Genomic DNA, 22815 nt, shown 5'->3' on the forward strand with positions numbered 1-22815 from the left:
GACCTTCAAGCTCCTACATAATTAGACTTTGCTCATACTTTCTCACCAAATTATCTCCTGTTTTCTAAGATGCCCTCCAGTCCTGTCAAATTAGGACCAGTGCCTTCAGTAAGTGATCATGTTGTAGTTATCATAAATGAATGACTATGGGTGAATTAGGGTGAATTAGGGCTCTAGATAAACTGGATTGAGAATTTGACGGCTGATGCTACCTCTTCTACCTAGCCGGCATCAGCCTTCTGAAAGTTGGGCTGAGAATGTAGGTAGGCATTAGTCTAGAGAAGAAGTAGCATGGGTTTTTAACAATCAATAGAGTGGGTGGAAGAGAGAAAGCATTTAATTTCCCTTTCAACTTTATTATCACAGCCAAGTTTATTTCAGGCTGTAGATGCAAGAGATAGTGCTTTGTGACTTAATAAAATAGCTAAAGGGACATTTAGGTCAAATGTGGGGAGGTACTTCCTCAGCATAAGGTTTGTGGGTAACTACAGGATTTCAGAGGAGATGATGGGAATCTGTTCTAGAGGATTAAACACTTAACAAACAATGTAACTTTCTGTGTGCCCCTTGGAAGAAACGAGGCCATCTCATCTCTCTAAGTAGCTCCGAGCCCTGGGAGGATACATTTTCCATGAGTATTAATAATGAACTTTGACCAATTCTGCTTTCATAATGAAATTGATGACCAATATTCTCATTAAAGCTGCTGAATCTGGCTCAGAGTTTTGACAGAAAAAAAAAGTAATAAATATATGTGTAGAAATGATTCTGACCAGGGTGCCTGGGTGGCTTAGTTGGTTAAGTGTCTGCCTTTGGCTCAGGTCGTGATCCCAGGGTCTTGGGATCAAGACTTGCACCAGATTCCCTGCTCAGTGGGGAGCCTGCTTCTGCCTCTCCCTCCGCTTGTGTACTCTCTTTCTCTCTCTGACAAATAAATAAAAAAAATCTTTAAAATTAAAAAAAAAATCTCATAAAAAAACAAGTGAACTACCCCATTAAGAGAAACTAAGTTCAGACTTATAAAAAAAAAAAAAAAATCAGGAGCACCTAGGTGAGGGGGGTGAAATTCATCTAAGGTACGTGCTAAAGTTGAGTAAGAGTAGAAGAGTTATAACAGAAATGTGGGTTTGTGGTAATTACAAACATAAAAGGAAGGAGATAATTTACTATGCTGGCCACTGGCTAAGCATTCTGGGGCTCCTGTAGGAGCTGAGATTTGGCTCCTTCTTTGTCACACAGTGGCTTGTGGGAGAGGAAAACTTCTCCCTTCTTCCCTTCTAGGTTCTTTGGCTGATCTGATCATTAAATTGACATAAGAGAGATTAATAAGAGAAAAACGAATTTAGTTTTGTACATACGGAAGCCTCTAAAAATATGAGACTCAAACAAGTGACCCAAACAAGCAGCTTCTATACCTTTTAGACAAGAAAGCAATACACTTGGGAAGACTTGACAAGATGAAGGGGTTTGGACTTGGGGCAGCAAATTAGTGAAGGAGTAACGAGGTGTATTTCCTCAGGCTTCTCAGCCCTGAATTCCCTACTGCAGGTGATAAGGACACTTTCTATTCTCCTGGTACAGGAAGGTACCTTTCGTGTAGCAGATTTATTTCCTGCTCTCAGGGGAACAAAGGAGGTCAGAGTGTCCTTCTTGGACCAGCTCTTTCTGAAGTAATGTTAGTTCAAATAAATAATGTGCCTAAGGGGGCGTTTTGGGGTGGCATGTTCTGCTCACAGTGTAGTCACTTCCTGTGACATCCGAAGTGTGCATGCGTGTGTGTGTGCTGTGAGTGCATTTGCACACAGACGTGCATGCCTGTGTATAGGTAACTGTAAAAGGCATATCCAGTTTATAAACTGATTTGTCCTTTTATCTTCTTTTTCTCTTTGTGGTTGCCAATACTGAAGACCCATGGAAATTGGGTAAGTTCTCAGAAGTCCTTCACTCACTTTTGAATCCATAGGAACTCATAGCTTACAAATAAACAAAAAAGAAAGCATACCAGTTTTTAGGTAGGGTATGTAATCTAAATATGCCTGAAAAAAAGACTGGGAGGACATGTACCAAAAATTAACAGTCCAAAAGTTAATGGTGGTGCCTCAGCTTTGTAAGGATTAGGGGATTAATTTTCTTTGCTATGTTTTCCAATCTGTGTATAATGAAACAAGTAAAGTGCAATGCAAAAAAAGAAAAAAAAGAAAGAAAGAAAGAACAACAACAAAAAAACTTTACCAGTTTTCTAATTCCCTGTGATTCTTTGAAGTTTGAGGATCTGAAAAAGATCTCTGGTCTCACCATAAAGTCTGTGAATGGCCAAACCACAGGCCGTTCAGAAGAATGCCTTTGAAATGTCTTGTTTTGCATGGACTGGTGCTCGTGGGCCAGACATCCTCAGTCTCCTCTCTCCCCAAAGAGCAAAATCAGCCTCTGAATGAGCCAAACCTCAGCTCATGAGGGGGTTCAGTATAAAAGCTGTAACTCAGAAGAGGGAGGGTGGAAGGGCAAAGATGTCACTTTCCACGCTAGTGACCCTGATGGCACAGTGGAGTTCCTAACTTATTTTTCTTTAGTGTTTGTTTTTCATCTCTTGTCGTGCATAAGATGTTAGAGGTAGATGTGATTGATGGATGAAGTTTTCAGTTTTATAGACTGGATCGACCTCTGGGATATTTGAATCTATATGATGACTGCTCATTTAAAACAGATCCCTGTATAACAGTCTTTCTGTCATTTTACTATAATACAGCACTTGGGGGCGGGGAGGGGAAGAATCACTCATGAGAAAGAGCTCTAGTCTGAATTAGGAGATCTTCCTGCCCTGGTCCAGTGACTCATCAGCGACATGACTCTGGGGAAACCATCATGCTTCTCTGGGCCTTAGTTTCAGGTTTAAAACAGGCACAGGGAATTAGCTCTGGCCTGTGGTCACTACAGCTCTGGGACTCTCTGCTTCTGATGGGAATGATGTGATGAGCCCCAGGTTGGCCCAGTGGATAATCAGCAGTTGGAGGTGGATGCTCCTCCCTAGGGCTGTCCTGTGGAGCTCTGAGGATTTCTCTCAGAGTCCACTTGCTCTCACGGTTGTCTGACTCTGAGGTGACCTGGGGGCTCTGCACCTCGCTGTCTCCAAGCCTCGCTAACCTCATGGTTATTTCCTTCCCAAGGAACTTGGACATCATTGTCTCATTTCCTGGGGGAGAGAGCCTACGTGGCTTTATACTGGTGACTGTTTTGGTGGAGAAAGCAGCAGTACCTGGGATTAAGGTATTTTTTCCACAGAACTTTTTTTTTTTTCTTCTAAATGAGAAATTAGTGAGAGCTTTACTTCCTACCAAGTCCCTTTCCCTGTGGTGAACCAATCAATATAGATGAGCACAGACTTTGTCCTAGTTGGTTTATGTCTAAGAAAAGAGGTCTGAGTTCTAGCCCACAAAGAAACCTGCCGTTCATCAACAAAGGTAAAACTTGGAATGACCATTTGTCCATTCAGCAGACAAGCCTAGTTCTAAGCAATGAATGTCTCACGGAATCAGACAAACACTGTTCTGGTGCCCATAGAAGCTCACCATCCAGGGGAGGAAGATGGACCGATGCACAGGGTAAAAAGGGAAAAAAAAAAGTCAGTGTTTCATGAAAAGACATCTAAAACCTAACCCAGACTTGCAGTGTCAGGCACAGGGAAATGAGAGCTGGAGTTAAAACTCAAGTGCTGTACAGGATTAAGCAGGGGGTGGGAATAGGGGGTTCCTCCTGGCCTAGAAAATGGTTATACAAAGCCTCAGAGGTCAATGAATCACCACTGAGATCTCCTCACCCCAGGGGGTTGCAAACTTGAACTCCTTCAGAGGTCAGGCAGGTACAGAAAGGTCAGGTGTAAAACAAAAGAAGGTGAAGTGGCTGGTGACCAGCAGCTGTTTTGTGCCTTACCTAAAGACACTTAAGTGAGATTTGTGTCCTTCCTCTCAATTGCTTGCTGCCTTCCCTGGTGAGCACGCTCTGAGTGCTTGCTGTGTCCTCAGCAGAGTGAGCAGGTTGTGGTACAGTTCTTTTGACACCTCTCTTGCCCTCTCAAAAGTGAAACTGTGTGGTTACTCTACTTCTCATTCCCGTGTTTTGTTCACTAAAAGACACGGAGTGAATGAAGTATTGGTGGAGACTGCTGGAGACAAGGAAGGCTTCCTGGTGGAGGCGACTCCGAAGCTGAGGGACCTATAGACTCTGATTTTAAGTACAAAAGAGGTCAAGAGTGAAGGTGCCTCAGTCCAAGATCACAGAAGGAGCAAGCAGAAGTAGAAATGATCATAATGTGAGATAAATCCAGAAGAAGGAACGAAATTGATGGGGTTATGTCCTTCGGAGTTACAAGAAGTAGCAGCCAATGGGAAAGGTCCAGAAGGATTTAACTAGGGATCTATCTGGGAGGTGCCCAGAAAGATTCTGGCTCTCAGGAAGACCTCACAGCACATTTAGTTCAGGAATGGCCCCCAGGGAGCCCTGTCAAAGAGCCCAGCAGTTGGAGGGGTGCCCTTCCTCTGGATTCCCACAGCTCTGCAGTGCACTCCCTCTCAATGGACTGAGTGATAATGAATTAAGAGAATGAATCTCCTCTTCAGGCGCTCGTTCAGGGAGTGAATGCCATCTTGCAGCGCAGCCGTAACTCCCTGCTCCAAGCCCTGCAGCAACTGAGACTCTCCATTCAGGATATCACCAGAACCTTAGGACAAATGCATGGTATGAGGCTCCTGAAGAGAGAGGGCTCCACTTGGGTCAAAAGGGCCTGGAGGTTTGGCAACGTCTACGAGACGGTGCCGGTGCATTAGCTTTGTTTTAAGGCAACCAATTGTTCGTGCTCCTGGAAAACAATCTCTGTGGTTTCTTCTTCTAATTGACCACATATTTCTTTGCATGTCAAGGTCTTGTATGAAACTGGGGAGGGAGGGGTGGAGCACACAACATTGGTTATACACGCCTCTACTCAACAACCTTTGGTTGGTCCAAGGGAGTTGGTGCCTAGTCTCTAAAGCCTCTTTGATTCTTTGTTCTGATGTGGGATCTGAGATGACCGACCTTGGCTTTGGGCCTTATCTGAGGGCCCTTGCAGTGTTCCTCCTCTGTGGCTAGCTTAGGGATGAGTTACCCTGGGTGTGGCCAGTTAAGTGGCCCACCCTTCCTGTGATTGATTATATCTTATTCTGAAGTCAGCAGCTCTTCAACTTCCTCTAAAAGAAGAATCGAGAAAATGTAACTAGTGTGTGTTAAGGAAGGTATGGGAGAGGGGTGTGAGCCGTTTACCAAGGGAGGAGGGTCTAAGTATCGGTTTCCCCAAGTCCCGCTTCACTGACAGATAGAGGGAATCCAGGAAAGAAGAGGTTTATGGGAAACAGGACAGGCGGGAGGGAGGGAGGACATAGGGTGGTGCCCAGCTTTATTGCCTTCTATTAAAGGGGTAAATTTATTTGCCATCTCAGGCTCACGGCACAAGTGGAAATTCATCTGAAATCACCGTGTGACGTATTATGGAAACGATACATTAATTTCAACTTTCTTGTTTTATATATCAGATTCACATTTCCTCCGTTTCCTTGAATTTTAATTTCAAAGCCTTCCTGATCACATCAAGAGGTCTCCTGCCAAACAAGCTCTCCAAACTGAGTGACGTGGCTTTTAGCCTTGCCAAGGGACCCTGACTTTGTTACTCAGGACACAAAGACCAGGGGAGGCATTTTGCAGGTGCACTCAGATCGTATGAATGAGTCAAAGTGAGCAGTCTGGAAGCTCCCGCAAGGCCCTCCACACCATCACAGTGCCCGCGGTGAGATGGCACAGCCCTGTCCGTCACGGGCTTTCCTGGGGCCCCTTGTCAGAGGCACATACTTCTCCAGCCCGGGCTAGCCCCACTGCTCTCTTGACTATCGTCTGTAGGAGGTTTGATGGCCCTTGGAGGTACCAGAGCCACTTCCCTTGTTTCCCCGAAAAGGCAACTTTTCCCACACAGACAATTTCTTTTAAAGGTTTTACCTGTGGTCACTGTGGTGAAATAGATGAAGGCATGAGACTGCATTTTCCAACGCGATTCTGACATGCCTGTGGTCTGTGTCCTCGCATGTGATGTGGGCCAGCTTGGGACATGCCTGTAATCAACAGCATGTACCAGAAATGACCCCATGTGAGCTGAGAACAGGCTAGAGGAGGGGCTGTGACTGCCACATGGTAGCCAACACGCCAAAATGCCACCCACTCTGGGCCCACGGTGCTGTGAATGAGAGTGTCAGAACACACAGGGAGGCTATGTGTAGATAACCCCCTTGGCCCCTGACCCGGAAACGAGTGAGCCCTTGGCATGATTCTAGGTTCCCACCTTCATATCATCCTCAGTCTTCAAGTCTTCCCACCCGAGGACCCAAATACCGTGAAGCCGAGGAAAGCCATTCCCTGTGTCCTGTCCAAATTTCCAACCCACAGAATCCATGAGCTTCATATACTGGCTGTTTAATGCCACTGGTTTCAGAGCGGTTTCTGAAGCAGCCATAGTAAACAGAGAAATGAAATTATAAAAATAAATACTAGAAACTGCAAGGTCGACGGAATCACACAGATGTGTTAGTCACTGTGTCTGGTTTATGGTTAATGACTTTCTTCCTGCATGATCAACAGAGCTCAGCCGCCCTTCTTCCCTCTGCTTTCTCCCCACAAATGGAGCTCTCCCAGAAATTCTTTCTTTCTGAGCTCAACTTTAGCAAGAGCGGTGGGCTCTACTCCCTTCCTCTATACGGACCTCACTGCCAGGGAGGACAGCCTGAAAACACGCCCAAGGCAGAGGAGAAGGTACGCTTTAAGGCCGCAGTTTTCTTTGCTGAGAACCCTTTGTCCAGCCCACACATGACTTCTACCTCACAGCCTTATGTAATCCTCAGTCTGTTTTCACAGCCTGACTCTTTTTAAGGCAAAAGTCTGTACCGGCACCACACTGATAGCCTGTGCCTACCCCACGGCGTTGTTTGTGCTGCCAGTTGACCCTGGAAGCCTGGGGCATCCGGGCCTAGCGCCGCTTTACTTGGTGATTTGCAGAAATCTCAGCCGGTCTGAGTGCTGTGCTCTGTTGGAAGGCTAAAATATGTTCAGATTTCCAAGCATCCAGATTACACTGGCGTGTCTTTTGGCATGTTTCTCAGTAGCTCTTGTTTTTAAGAACTAATTTCCTTCTTGGAACAGCTGAGGGATAAATTGCGTTCCAAAAAGCCATGGAAATTTTTACCTTGTATTTCCTTCTGCACCAACACAATTTCTAGTCTCCCTGACCGACTGGTAGCTGTTAAGAATTTTTTCTTTAATACTAGAGCAAGGAGTCAAACGTTTCCTTCTAACAGTTTGGTATGTGTTTAAATCAGGTCCCTAAATCAGTGAATTGGTGCAAAATGGTAGTGTCAACTTCAGCGACTGTCCCCATCTGATTGGTCCATTTAATTTGGTCTAGGGCTTTTTTTTTTTTCCCCTAATTTGATAACTCAATTTGTCTAAAACCAATTGGAAACAAAATTCTTGTTTCTGGTTTTATTTTAAATTGAAGCTTAAAAGTGGCATGTAATTAGGACACTCTTAGATTTGTTGAAAGCATTTTTGATATTTATATAAAACAATTTGTGATAAAGTTGCATATCCAGGTGCTCACCAAAGAACCGCATAACAACTAAGTTTTGTTTTGTTTTGTTTTGTTTTGTTTGTAACTGATCTGTTTTCACACATTTACAGTCAATAGGAAAGACTGTCTGGATGTTGGGGTAGCTCTGTGTTTTGGGTCTGTAATCTGTAATCACTAAATTCAGTATCCTAGATTTACATTTAGGTCTTAGGACTTTCTTGATGAAAGTTACTCCCCTTCCCTTTGCAGCCTACTGGTATTTCTCTTAACTGACTTCTGGAGCCAGAGCTCCCTGTGCTGTCTGCAGAAGGCTTTACAGTCAGAACCATGTACTGGTGAGACAAGCCTCTGCTGGCAATAAAAGCTGTCCAGGTTAAGGACAGCTTATTCGAAAAAATTAAAAAATAAAAATAAATAAACCAATTGGAAAATAAATAATTAACCCAGAATTCTTCCTCTAGTAAATACCACGGGATAATAAAACCACTTGCATATTTCTAAAGTTGTCTTCTCTCGTGGATTATTTACACATGGTAATCTGGGTATACCCTGGTCACCTGGGCCACCGTATTTTATCTTAAATCCAATTTTAGTATGTCACTGCATCAAATCTGGAAGCACGCCGACACAAAAACAGTTCTCCAAATACTGAAGAGTACCATAAGTATTCACAGAAGACTTACAAGGAAGAATGTACATTGCATGTCACACATCAAAAATATCCAGAAATATACAATGATGATTATTGTTGCATATGGTTAAGATTCACTCAGATTTGCTTATCTATTTATCATCTTTTTTTTTTTTTTTTGCTTCTCCCTCTGACTCTCTCCTACCTGGCTTGCGCTTGCCTTTTCTCTCTAAAATAAATGAATGAAATCTTAAAAAAAAAACAAAAAACAAAAAACTTTACACTCCATTACACACATTTCTTTTGCCACTAGGATTTCCTCTAGCGAGGGCCTGCTGCTGGCAAACTCTCTCGTCTACCAGTTGCTGGATTCACTCCCATTCCTGAAGAGTATTTTTGCTAGCAGCTGTATTCTTTCAGATGTTGAGTAGATCACTATAATTTTGGTTTCCACTGTCACTATTGAGAAGTTAGATGTCAGTCTGTTACTTGTTTGGGGCAACCAATCTTTGCCCCAACTGCTTGTGAGTTTCTCTTTCTGGGTCTGTTTTTCCCATTGTTCCATTTATCATGTGTGGGCTTCACTGTGCTTCTTTAACTGATAGGACTTGTCATTCTGGAAAGTCCTCTTCGGGGCGCCTGGGTGGGTCTGTGGGTTAAGCCTCTGCCTCCGGGTCAGGTCATGATCTCAGCGTCCTCGGATCAAGCCCTGCATCGGGCTCTCTGTTCAGCAAGGAGCCTGCTTCCTCCCCTCTGCTCTGCCTGCCTCTCTGCCTGCTTGCGAGCTCTCTGTCTCTCAGATAAATAAATAAGTAAATAAATAAATAAATAAAATTTAAAAAAATAAAATAAAACCGGAAAGTCGTCTTGGACTAGCTCCTTGCGGTTGTGCCTCGCTGTCCTCTGTCTTCCTACCGCAGCTGTGACTCAGGAGGTTGGATCCTGCTCCGCCGTCCTCCACTCCCTTCAAGCCTAGCTGTTTTATCCCATCTCTTCATTTCTCTGCGCTGCATTCTGGATTAATTCTTCTGATCTAATTAATTCTCAGCTGCTTCCAACTTCAACTGTATCTTCAACCTGCTGCTGAATACACACATCCAATAGGTGATTGTCTCATGTCCCAAAGTTGTATTTTATTATTTTCTAACCCATTCTTATTTTATAGTGTTCTGTTCTTTGTAGACATTTTCAAGCTTGCTTCTGGTTTTCTTCGGCACACTATGTATGTGTGGCTGTTTTATATTTATATGTGATGATTCTAATATTGGAAACTTGATTCTTGTTTCTTCCTTGTTATTTCTTCTTTCCTACTGGTTCTCATTGCTGGTTGTCCTGTTTTCTTATGCTTGCTTTTTTGGCTTTTCTTCCCCCCCCCCCCCCCCACTCTCCCAAGTATTGCTCATCGTCCTTGACACCTTGTTTGTAGGCAGTCTTTTGGGACTGGGGTAAAGAAATCCAGTTCTTCCTGGTTCTTGGGGACATTAAAATTCTGGACTATCTTGAATCAAGTTCAGCAAGTGAGGGCCCAAGTACCAATCAGGCAATTAAATTTAGGCTGAAAATGTGCCAAAAAAAAAAAAAATCACAGCTTTGCAGGGACAAGTTTTGTTTGTTTGTTTGTTGTCGTCCTGTTTTGCTCAATGCCAAGGTAGCTCTGATTTTATCTCCTAGGGCAAGCAGTGGTAGGGTGGGAGCGCTCACACACACTGACATTGAGATATAGGCCGTTGGGACCCCGAGATTAATATGAGCAGGGTATCCTGTAAAATGTTTCACCATGGCCGGGACCAGGGTCTTCCTTATGGCACGTACCGTTCGAAGCCCCCAAAACCAAGCCCTGGTGTACCTGGATTGGCACATGCCTTCAGGGAAAAGTGGTTTGGCCACTCTAGTTTTCTGTCTCCCTTTCTGGGGGTTCCCACTTTCCCTTAATTTTTTGCTTGTTTGTTCCTTGCTATTTCTTCAGCTCCTTGATGCCTTTAAGATGTTTGCATCTCTTATCCCTCTTTTTGGGTTGTTTTTAGTGGAAGGAGCAGTCTGAGTGACGTAGCACTCCATTACCCCAAATGGAAGTCCTTTCTGGAGAATCCTTTGCGTCCCTTCCTTTCTCTGTTCCCATCACTTGCTTTGGACCTGGGTCTCCTCACCACTTGCCAGGACCCTGCAGCGACCTTCCACAACTCTCCTCTCATCTGCACTTTTCCTAGTTTAATTCATTCTCTACACACAAGCTGGAAGTGCAGGTTCCACCACTCTTACTCCGAAAACTCTTCAGTTTCTCTCCTGGAACGGTGCAGGAAGGTAGCCTCCAGCCATACGTGGCTACTGAACATTTGGAATGTGACCAGTGTGACTGGGGAACTGAATTTTAATTGTATTTTATTTCTTTTAAACAACTGAAGTTGACATTTAAAAACGGAATCAATGTAAAATAGTTTTTTGTTAAACACAGCTCTATTACTGAATGGTCATATTTCACTTAATTGTTGAAAATTAAGCATCCAAGTTGAAATGGAGTATAAGTTTAAAATACTTTTTTTTTAAGATTTCATTAATTTAACTATTTGAGAGAGAGAGAGAGAGAGCAGGGGGAGGAGCAAAGGGAGATGGGACAAGCAGACTCTGCACTAAGCAGGGAGCCTGAGATCATGACCTGAGGTGAAATCAAGAGTCGTTGGCTTACATGTGGGGTCCAGCCACCCCATGTGTAAAATAAATTTTAAGTCTGTAATCATATACAGAAAATTTTATGTATATCATAAAATTTTAAAAACTTATTACAAAAAACACATTGATAATTTTTATATTGATTATCTTTTGAAATTAAAATATTTTGGGTATTGTGGGTTAACTAAAATATAGTATTAGTATTAATTTTGCCAGCTTTTTTTAACTTTTGAAATATGAATACTAGAAAATTTTAAACTACATATGCCTGTCACATTACATTCCTATTGCCGGCACTACTTTATCCATTATTGTAAGAATAAGACCAAAATCCTTAATCTGTTCTGCATGACTCAGAATGATCTGACCCCAGAATATTTTAATTTCAATTTATCTTTATTTGACACCACATTTCCTTTCACTTGTTCTGACACTGGCTTTTAGTTCCTGAAAAGTACTTTTTTTTTTTAAAGAATTTATTTATTTATTTGACAGAGAGAGGCACAGTGAGAGAGGGAACACAAGCAGGGAGAATAGGAGAGGGAAAGCTGGCTTCCCGGGGAGCAGAGTCCAATGCGGGGCTTGATTCCACAACACCGGGATCATGACCTGAGCCGAAGGCAGACGCTTAACGAATGAGCCACCCAGGCATCCCTTGAAAAGCACTTTTCTCATGAGCATGCTATGAAGACACACGGACGAGTTGTGTCTTTCCACAGCGTCAGGTTTTTCCAGTCCTAAAGCAAAGTTAATCACGGTTGTAAAGCAGATTCAGGATTCCAAACTCAGTGACAGTTCACCAAGTGATTAAACCTGGCTTCTTACTCAGCTCCCAGCGCAGGAGAGAAGACAAGTCACACAACGAACAAGGTAACAGAAGGGCACAGGCAGTGAGGGTACCAAACTCGAAGTCAGTCTGTGGGCGTGTGGTTGGGATAAAGCCTCAGTCTTATCCGGGTCAGCACTCTGCATTTAACTGCTCCTCAGGTCCAAGCAGTATTCGCAGGAACAGGGTATCTCCAGGAGATAAGGATCTTGGTTCTGTTCCAAGATCACTGAGATCAATGGGGCAGAACCTTTGGGGGCAGTTACCTTCTTAAGTGGTCGGACAGAACGGGGTCACATCTGAGGAGTCTGATGGTTTGCTGCCAAAATCCTTACCTTTTGAAAGGAATTTCATCAGTCTGGGGTCTCTGCAGACCTCCTCTGGTTCTTTGTGATCAGTTCTGGGGATCAGCTGACGCGGGTGCCCTCGCTATCTCCTAGCTGCAGTACCTGAATTGCTCTTGTCATCGCTTGACGCGAGACTCCATTCTGCTCTCTACAACTTTCTCCAACTTCAAGGCTAGTTTACACAGTATTCCTTCTGCTTCATACATTCTTTCCTATTTGCCCTCTGCCTGGTTCACCGCTGCTCCCATAAACATCAGGGTTAAGCCCTGGAGTCATCCAGGCATATGTAGCCACTTACCCTCTGCCAAAAATGCTACCAAGTCTGGGAAAAGGGGAATGGGCTAGAGCAGTCACAGCCACAGAAGAGATGAACCACAGACATCAAGGAAAAGGACGAAGGATTGGCAGAGTGTAGGTATGATCAGAGACAGAAAGAGGCATCCAGGAAGTAAATATGATTTCAAAACTGTTTAAAAAAAAATCACAATGCCTCTGGCAAAGATTTGTCACTAGGAAGATTGAACCAAGTTCCGCTTGATGGGTTGGTTGGTTTTTTTTTTTTTTTTTTTTAAAGATTTTATTTATTTATTTGAGAGTGAGAGAGTTGAGAGAGAACATGAGAGGGAAGAAGGTCAGAGGGAGAAGGTAACTTCCCATGGAGCTGGGAGCAGATGTGGGACTCGATCCCGGGACTCCGGGATCATGACCTGAGCCGAAGGCAGTCGCTTAACCAACTGAGCCACCCAGGCGCCCCGGTTGGTTGGTTTTCAAAGTAACTAGGGACACAGAGGAAGGATGATGACCTTGCTTTGAGACAGGTCATGCTTAAGGTGACGACAAGACATCCAGCAGAAATATGTGGCTTTGACAGTTGGAATTACATGAAAAACTTACAGTTTGGTGGTCGTGAGCATCAGATGCATCTAAAATGCTTTATCGTAGGGGGCAGAGCACCTGTTGTGTTACTTCCCTGAGTGGACCAGATGAATGTTACTAAAGTAATGTGAAAACACTAGTAATTCCATGTCTGTGGTTTTCCAGCACTGACCCAAAGCAAGGGTTTTCTAGCTTTGCTTTGTGTAAAGACTACTTCTCAGTATAAAATCTAAATCTCTACCCCTGAAAACTTTAACAGCAAGTCTCCTTAGGTTTTCCAAACAAATCAAAAATAATGCTTATGACACAAAATTATTATCAGTGTAAATGAATCAAAAGCAGACATTATATTTCTCTAGAGATTCACTTGGATTTAAAAGAGAAGGATGCTTGACCCGTAGGTTTTGCATTTGGCTGAACGCAACCAAGGAAACACTGGAAGATGCCTGGCCAGGCACTAAATGGACCTGCAATTGGCCATCTGGGCAGAAGTTGTAGTCCTTGGTGCCTTTTTCCCACTTTACTGGCAAGCCACGTGGAAGAAAAGGAGGAGGCATAACTCAGGTGTGTTCTTAGATCCTCTGTGACACTGGCTTTTAAGAACCATCCTTCTTAGCACACATTAGACCCAGAAGCCAAAGTGCTTACGTGGTTCTCCTACCTTACATGTTAATAAAGCAGGAAGTTTTCTACTTGGTATTTTCTGAACAGTGTTCAGAGTCTGTCACCAAAATACATTTCCTAGTTGTCTGTTCTTTTTTACGATTTTTATCTTTCTGTTGAAGTTCTCATTTTGTTCATGTGTGGTTCTCTTGATTTCGTTGAATTGCCTTTCTGTGTTTTCTTTTTTAAAATTTAAATTCAGTTAATTAACATAAAGTATTATTGGTTTCTGAGGTACAGGTCTGTGTTATGTAATGCCCAGTACTCATTACAACACATACCCTTCCCAAAGTCCATCACCCAGTTACCCCATCCCTCCATCCCCCTCCCCTCTAGCAACCCTCAGTCTTCTTATAGTTCACCTAGCTTCCTTAAAACCAATACTTTGAATTAATTTTATCAGGCAAATCACAGGTCTGCGTTTCTTTTGGGTCAGTTACTGGAAAGTTATTTTGTTCCTTTGGTGGTGTCATGTTTCCTTGCTTTTTTTTAATGTTCCACGAAGCTCTGCATTTCCTCAAGAAATATCTGAAGAATTATTCACCTCCTCCAGGATTTACCCACGGGTTTCAGGAGAGAAACACCTTCCATCAGCCCTGGTAAGGGATTCCAAGGCTTTCTCAGACCTTCTATGGCGATCCCTGCTCCATACTTCTTGCTCCCTCTTGTGGCAAAACTTTTTACTGTGTGTGCCTTTTGATCCTGCAAAGACAGGCCAGGTGCTGACTGCTTTCCATCTGCCTTCCCTAGGGCAGTGTTCAAGGCTCAAGTTTGTGTGCTTTCTCCCAGTCCCACAGAATCAGCCAGCTTGCTACAGGAGCTCACTAATCTCCACAAAGGCTCACTCCTTCTGCCTTCGGGAGCGCACACAAGGAGCTGGCCACAGGCTGGGTGAGACACCTGAGCACTAAGGGTGTTGGGGTGATCTGTCCGTGAAGCTTTCTTAGCATCTCATGGGGGCGTCTCTGAATGGAACCTGTGAGGTGAGCAGTATGATCTGCGTCCCTTTAATGCCCCCAGAGCGCTATGTGGCATTCTCCTAGCTCCTCCCCACGCCGTCTCCGCATCGGTGCAGCACACCTCGTGCTCTGGATGCCGTGAGAAGGACCTGGGTCTGCTTGCCAGGATTCCCTGCAGCTGGGGGACCCGGGCACTCACTCACGGGCTCCCACTTACCCTTCCGGGAAGAACCACAACCCTGGAAGGTCTCTGTTAGCACCGAGCCGTGCTGCCTTGCAGACACGGTGGTGTGATCCAAGTACAGTGTTCTTACCCCCGTCGCGACGTCCAGTTCCGGATCGTTCTGCTCAGCGGCGCGCCGGACAGTGTGCATGACTTCCCGGACCGTCACAAAGGCTCTCTGGTCGACGTGCGATTGTCTAAACAGTGTTCTTTGTGGGGCAGACAGTGCAAACTCCTACTCTACCATGATGATGACGTCAGTCCAGCGGTCTCTGATTTAACGCGCGTGCGCGTGCGCCTGTGTGCGTGCGCGTGCTGGTGGGTCCCACCACTCAAGTCTCTCTTTTGTGAATGCACGTGTTTCCTTAGGTTTCTAACGGCCTTTTATCTTTTATCCCTTTGTAAGTTTTTTTGTACATCCTGGTGGTCTGCTCTTTTAGTTATATGTGTTGCAAATATTGCGGTTTGTCTCATGACTTTTGAAAACAGAACTTTCTAATTTAAATATAGTCAAGGTATCTGTCGTTTCTTTTGCAGAAGTCTGTCTTTTAGAAGGTCTTGCCTAAGATATTGTTTCATGATCGTAGATCATAAGTATATTTTCCTGCATTTTCAAACTGTTGTCTTTCACATTTTGTCCTTAACTCACATAATTATTATCTTTATGTAACATGACATAGAAATGAATTCAATTTCCTTTTTTTTTTAATAGTCCCTAATCTGCAATATTGGCACTGTTTTATATCAGATTTTCTGAAATGACTGGCTCTGTTTCCAGGTTGCCTATTTTTTTTTTCATTGTCTGTCTTTCCCAGCAGGAATATCATTTGTTTTAAGAACTATAGCTTCATAGTATTTCTCATTTTCATCTTGCCCTTCTTTTCCAGAGGTAACTGTGCTATTTTTGACCCTTTACCTTTCATGTAAAATGCTATGATCAGCTTTTCAAGTTGATTGGGAAAAAAATCTGTTAAAAATTTTGCTCACACTGCATTAAATCCATACATTAATTTGGAGAAAAATGACATGATTCTAATATTATGTCCTGTCTTTCTGTCTTATGATCAAGAAAGAGGAAAGTCAGAGAATAGCACCAGCTAGGGTTGTTGGACAAGCCACTTCAAATCTTGCCTTCGTATTGTTGGCTACTGGCTAAAATTTATCCAGACAGAGAACTCTTCTTTAGATATATTTCTTCTCCTTGATGTTGATACTGAGTTTTCTTCTCTATTAACATAGACTTCTTCTTTAATTTCTTGAATTTTCTTTAAATATCATTCAAAATTAGAGACTTAGATATCTTCTAGGTTTTTTCTTAAAATTACCTTATATTTTTGTGTCTAGTGAATATGGTGTCTTTTTTTTTTAAGATTTTATTTATTTATTTGACAGAAAGAGAGGGAACACAAGTAGGTAGAGAGGCAGGCGGAGAGAAAGTGGGATGCAGGTACCACCTGTGCAGAGAGCCCGCTGTGGGACTCCATCTCAGGACCCCGAGATCATGACCTGGGCCAAAGTCAGAGGCTTAACCCACTGAGCCACCCAGGGGCCCCAAATATGGTGTCTTTTGACTTAACTAACTCCTAACTATTTGTTGGTGGTTTATAAAATGAAATTGATATTTGACTATTAACCTTGAACCTAGTACCTTGATAAACACTCTTATTAATTCTAATCATTATTTGCAGATTACTTGGGTTTCCAATGTTAAAATGATGTTATTTGAGAATCGTGTTTTGTTCCTTCATTTATAATACTTATAACTTTTATTTCTTTAAATATTTTTTTTCATACTCTTCTGGCTAGGATTCCTAACACTGTGTTGAATGGAAGTGATGATACTTGTTTTGTTCCACATTTTAAAGCACTTATTTTTAATCTTTCAGTATCAAGTACAAAATGTACAATAGGCTGTGAATTTCTTTTATCAGTTCAATAAGGTTCCCCCTATTCTTAATTGGCTAATTTTTCTGTTTGTTATAATCATAAATGGATTTTTTCTATCTATTGACAATTTTTTACATTAAAATTATTTTATATCTATTGACTAACCATTTTACTTTTATGACTATAACAGTCACTGTTGGTGGTCATTGTTGCTTCAGCAAAAATTTGTACGTAATAGTTAGCATTTTTGTGGGAACAGAGCACCAGATGGGGAAGACATAGAAACAGGGCCCGCATAAAAGTCCAGCACATGGGACATTGTCACAGAAGAGCAGAGAGTTTATGAAATCACTCAGGAGCACCAGGAAACACTGAGGTTAAAGGAAGATATGAGTGACCTCAGCCCATGGGGTTTTAGAGAACAGAGATGGAGGAACAGAGAGTAGGTATGATGGTAGAAAAGGGAATTGATGGTATAGAGATGAAATTATTTGGGTCTCAAAAAAAAAAAAGATTTTTTTGGGGTGTTTTGTTTGTTTAAACTTTTGTTTATTTATTTGACAGAGCAAGATAGAACAAGCAGGGGTAGTGGCAGAGGGAGAAGCAGACTCCCCACTGAGCAGGGAGCCCAAAGTGGGGCTTGATCCCCGGACCCCGGGATAATGACCTGAGGCAAAGGCAGCCGCTTGAGCCACCCAAGCACCCTGTTTTGGTTTTTTGGGGTTTTGTTTTGTTTGTTTTTGTTTTGTTTTGTTTTGTTTTTCTTTCTTTTTTTTTCCCCTCAAAGAGAAATGAGGGAACATAGGAATCCAGGTGAGAGAAATATGCCAGCTCACAAAGGGGCCCTATTATGCAGAGAATAAGGAACAGTCTTCAAAAGTTAATGAAAAGAAATGTAGTACAGAGGCACCTGGGTGGCTCAGTGGGTTAAAGCCTCTGCCTTTGGCTCGGGTCATGATCCCAGGGTCCTGGGATTGAACCCCGCATCAGGCTCTCTGCTGAGCAGGGAACCTGTTTCCTCCTCTCTTTCTGCCTGCCTCTCTGCCTACTTGAGATCTCTGTCTGTCAAATAAATAAATAAAATCTTAAAAAAAAAATGTAGTACAAATGCGAGGACATGTTTCTTTAAACCCAAGTTAGTAAACTAGTGGAATCAGTTAACCCCACGCACTGGCTTAGAGGCAAACTAGCTGCACAGACTAAGGAATGCAGCTCCAGGAACCTATACCAGACCTGGGGTAGCAGCCTCCCAGCCAGACACTCTCCACTCTGTCCTTTGTTGCCTGCCTGTGCAGAACATCGCTTGAGCACTGATGACTTTAGTTTTCCTCTATTGTGAAAGCCTTGGGAGAGATGACTCTTTTTTTCTGCTTTTCTTCTTTCTACTTCCTACGTTCTCTCAAATATCATGTCTGTTTAAAAATATTAATTTTTTAAAGATGGCCTTGACCTCTCCTTTTGTTGTTATGAAGTTCAGAAAAGGGAAGTGCCACAAATAGAAAGGGGCAGCATTTGGAACAGTTTAAAAGTTCTGTAAGTGCCTAGGAGGGGCCACAGAAGAGAACATTCCATCCCCCTCCTGCTGCTGTCTTCCTTCCAGGTTTCCATGAAGATCAGATAGAGGAGGCGACCCCAGGAGAGCAGCAGGACCCAGGCACATGTAACCAATTGCTTTTTTTGCCTGTAGTAAAGTTCACATTTTGATTGCTTCTCCAGATTATGTTGATCCAGACATATTTTATGCAGTCATCCGGATCTTTCTCTCTGGGTAAGTACAGTTCAACCGCTTTCCTGCACGAGTCCTCTGTAACATATTCCAAATTTATGAAAGGAGACAGAAGCTTCCTAGAGCAAGAAACACACCAAGAAACCCTTGCTGGCAAAGTGATCATTTGGATCCACTCCTGGGTAAAAGAGGTATAGATGGGTACCATCTACATGACAAATGACTCTGGAGTTGAACATTTAAGCTTAGAATAGTTTTCCTCAGCCCACCATGTTAGATTCATTTGTATTCACTTAGAATCCCATCTCAATGGCAGAAAAAAAAGCCCAGTATGCAACCACAAAGCTCTATCATTTATATCCATTCTCTTCCCCTCCTTACTAAGGCAGATGGGAGCATAGAAAGTGGCCTAAAATCTTTCTTCTAAAGTTCCTGGAAGAGCTACCCCAAGTCATTTGTTCATATTTGCAGGTCTCTTTTGTCACGTGGCCTGTTAATTGCTCCAGATAGAGAACTCTACCCTTAGATACATTTCTTCCTTTAAATACACTAGTTATACCTTGACATGTTTTAATCAAATTGCTTTCCTACCCACATTAACTGAGACAATTAAGTTTGTTTGTTTTTTTTTTAATGGTGAGAAGTGGAAAGTAGAGGTAGTGAATGGATGAGATGAAAAATGTGAAATAGAACTCATCTAGTGTTCCGTCTTGATAACTAGGAGATGCCAGAATGCTACGGACAGAAAGACTCTGAAGCTGTGCCTAGAAGTAGTCAGAAAACAAGTCCAACATCCAAATCAACAGATTTATTGATTTATCAGTAGATGGAGTGGTATATTACACTGGTGCAGGAAGGGGGTGACAGCGCGAACTCAGTATTTCCTCTCAATCGAGTAGGTCTGGGGTGCGAGACAGCCTAAGGGGAGGCCAGCCTGGGTAGGCATTCCTCACTGCAGGGCTCAGAGAGTGGAAGCAGGAAGGTTTCTAGAGAATAACGTCAAAGAAACAGGTACCTGATTGATGAGGAAACAAGAAAAAGGGGGGGAAGATACAGAATGAAATTGGAAGTGTTTCTCAGAATTCAGACTTTTGCTGTATACACATTCAGTCCCAAAATCCTCCTCTAAGGAGATCATACATCCTTAGCACTCTCCTTGTTCTCTGTGCATTTTGCACGTGTTCAGGGTTCAGACAAAGATCTGATTGTACAATAGTGATCCTAGCAACAAATGTTAAGCAAAACTTGCAGATAGGTTTTGGTAGAATTAGAGAATAAAAGGTTGTTTTTTAAAAAACATTTTAAATAGACAGGGATTTAGGAAGCACTTAGATCTGGGAAATCTCTTTGTGCTTCGCTTTGCTGTCTAAGTTTGCATTAGTCTTCCACTATTGCATAACAACACACACATAGAACAACACACATTCATTAACTCACATTTCTGTACGTCAGAAAGGCCAGGCAAACTCAGCTTCGTTTTCTGTTAGGGTCACCAAGCACTGAGGTCAAAGCTATCTGCTGGGCTGAGCTGTTATCAGGAGAATCTGGGGAATCATTTGCTTCCAGACTCCTTCAGGTTTGTGGTAGAATCCAGTTCTTTGTGGTTTTGGAACTGAGGTCTGTTTCCTTGCTGGCTGTTAGATAGGATCTGTTCTCTGTTTAGAGAGGCCTCCTGCTTTCCTTGTCACATGGTATCCTTCAACACAGTCATGGTGCTTCCAATTCTTCTAGTACTTAAATCCCTCTGATTTCTCCTTCTGCCACTAGCCAGAGAAAATCTCTGCTTTTAAGGCCTTACGTGCTTAGATTGAGCTCACAGAAACAATGCAGAAAACTCCCTATGTTAAGGTCAAATGATTAGTAACCTTAATAACATTTATGAAGTCTCTTTGGTCTTGTATAATATACCATATTGACAGGCATGATAGGTTATAATACAAGGAGTTCTAAGAATTAGGATGGAAATCTTGGGGCAATATTTTTAAAATTCTACCCATCATGATGATATGGTGACTTGCAGGGTGATACTGTTTTCATTAAAATAAATTCAGGGTCAGTGATGCATCTTATCTGTGATCTACATAAATGCCTCCCCTCTGTCTGATCCTCAAAGATATTTTCCATGTAGCACAACCAAGTGCCCAACACCAAATCTTAAATGTATTGACAAGTGTTGATGGCTAAAATCATCTGGATTGTTAGGAAATCTCCAGAGAGTTGTCTTGAAAAATTGAAATCTACTCCTATATTTTTGGTTTGTCCTATGTTTGATTTACTGTTTTTACCTTTTAACAACATTTTTATTTAGGAGAGTTTCATCATCTGTAGATTAAACATATTCTTTTTATTTCCTAATCACATTAAATTTCACAGGGAAGTCATCAGGCACTGTGGAAAAATGTCATCTCATTTCTTTCTTTTTTTTTTTCTTTCTGTTTACACTTCCTCTTGGGTTTCCTAGAAATATGCTATGAGAAAGACCAAAAATAACCTTGTCTACAGAGATTTGGAAGGAAACTAATTCCTTTGCTTTACAAACAATAGTTTGGGCCTAAGAGTGCATGGGAGCAATCCTTGAGCTAGTCAGAGAAACCCCATTTCCCTTCTTCAGACTAATCTCATCACAGGGGAGAGAAAATGGGTTTTGAAAGTAGATCCCCTTATTTTACCTTTTTTGACTTACATGCTGGTATTTTCTCTATCACCTTCAATGTGGCTTTAATACATCCTCTTCATGTTGGGGCATCAAAAAGAGATTGATCAATGTCTCTTGGCCATTTGAGTATCTGACGGCTCTTTAAAGCTGGTTACGTCCTTTCCAGACAAACATTTGGATCCACATATTCTAGATATATAATATGGAATTATAGAATGATATTTTTTTCATTCATTCATTCATTCATTCATTCACTATTTAGTGAGTGCTTACCATATGCCAGGCATAGTTCCTGGTTCTGGGAATGGTGCAATAAAACAAAACAGCAACTTCATTCCTATGGAGCCTACATTTTATTTATTCATCAATTTATTTATCTATCTATCTATTTATTTGTTTATTTATTTTTATATTTTATTTATTTATTTGACAGAGAAAGAAAAAGAGTGAGCGTAAGCAGGGGGAGTGGCAGGCAGAGGGAGAAGCAGGCTCCGCACTGAACAAGGAGCCTGGCACCCCTGGGATCATGACCTGAGCTTAAAGCAGATGCTTAACTAACTGAACTAGCCAGGCATCCTGGAGCTTACATTTTAATCATGGGAGACAGATAATGCATAAACAAATATAATTAAAGAAAGTATCATAAAATATATGTTACAACAGTAAGTAATATTGGGAAATATAAAGTAAGACACAGGGTATCAAGGGAGAGGGAGGGGTGGTAGCTGATGTTTCTTATTTATTTATTATTATCTGGGAAAGCCACACTTCTAAGTGACGATTGTGCAGATACCTGAAGGAAGTGAGACCTAAACCATCCAGATACCTGTTCCAAGCAAAAGAAACAAAAACTGCGAGGACTCTGAGGTTGGAGCATGTTTGTCATGGAGGAATTGTTGTAGTGACAGTGTCACTGGAATGGAATATGCATGGGGAAGAACGAGAAAGATACAAGTGATAATGGAAGACCAGATCGTGTTGGGGCTTGTTGGCTCCTTTCTAAAAGAGAAGAGCAGCCGTAGCAAGTCTGGAGACAAATGACAGGATCTGTCTTAAGTTTCAAATCATTGCTCTATCTTCTAAAGGGAAAATAGATGATTTGAGAACAAGAATGGAACAGGGAAGCATTTAAGAACCTATCCCACAATCGAGCATGGTGCTTGGACTAGCGTAGAAGCGGCAGAGGTGCCGAGAAATGTTCATTTGGGGCATGACTGATGGCATAGTTGACGGGATGTGCTATCGGATTGCTTACGGAAGGAGAACAGGATCGGTTGAAGATAAGTCTAAGGTTTTGGCCTGATCCACTGAAAAAATGGAGCTGCCATTTTCTCTGATGAGGAAGGCTGTCAGAGGGACAAATTTGGCAAAAGGAAGGGAAATTAGGAGCTCAGTTTGGGACATGTTCATTTCCGGTAGAGATATCTGTAAGTAGGCAGTTGAGTACATGAGTCTGGACCATAAGGGAGAAGCCCAGGTATGCGTGTTTCCCTTTCAGTAGTCCTAATACAGTTGCTTTCTAAATCAGGGGAGTTAAATAAGACTGCTTGGGAAGTGAAAGTAGCAGAAGTCCAAGGACTGAGCCCTGAGAAAGTCCAACACACGGAAGTGGTCATGATGAGGAGGGACTGTTGAAAGAGACCAAAATGACCATCTAAGATCATCCACAGGATGACAAAGACAACTCTGAACCCGCGTGGCTGCTGTCTTTGCTC

At 42.4% G+C, this 22815-nt stretch overlaps 1 protein-coding gene across 3 annotated transcripts in view; it reads left to right on the plus strand.

The window, feature by feature from the left end:
- IDO2 (indoleamine 2,3-dioxygenase 2) overlaps positions 1 to 22815 on the plus strand; it is a 54130-nt gene that overhangs the window by 26553 nt on the left and 4762 nt on the right. For all 3 annotated transcript variants that reach the window (XM_080796930.1, XM_080796931.1, XM_080796932.1), the window contains 4 exons: positions 1908 to 1922; positions 3165 to 3264; positions 4614 to 4731; positions 18435 to 18486. In XM_080796930.1, coding sequence (XP_080653056.1) covers positions 1908 to 1922; positions 3165 to 3264; positions 4614 to 4731; positions 18435 to 18486 — 285 coding nt within the window. The remainder of the gene's footprint in view (positions 1 to 1907; positions 1923 to 3164; positions 3265 to 4613; positions 4732 to 18434; positions 18487 to 22815) is intronic.

Source organism: Martes martes, assembly GCF_963455335.1.
Source record: "Martes martes genome assembly, chromosome: 2".
Lineage (NCBI taxonomy): Eukaryota > Metazoa > Chordata > Mammalia > Carnivora > Mustelidae > Martes > Martes martes.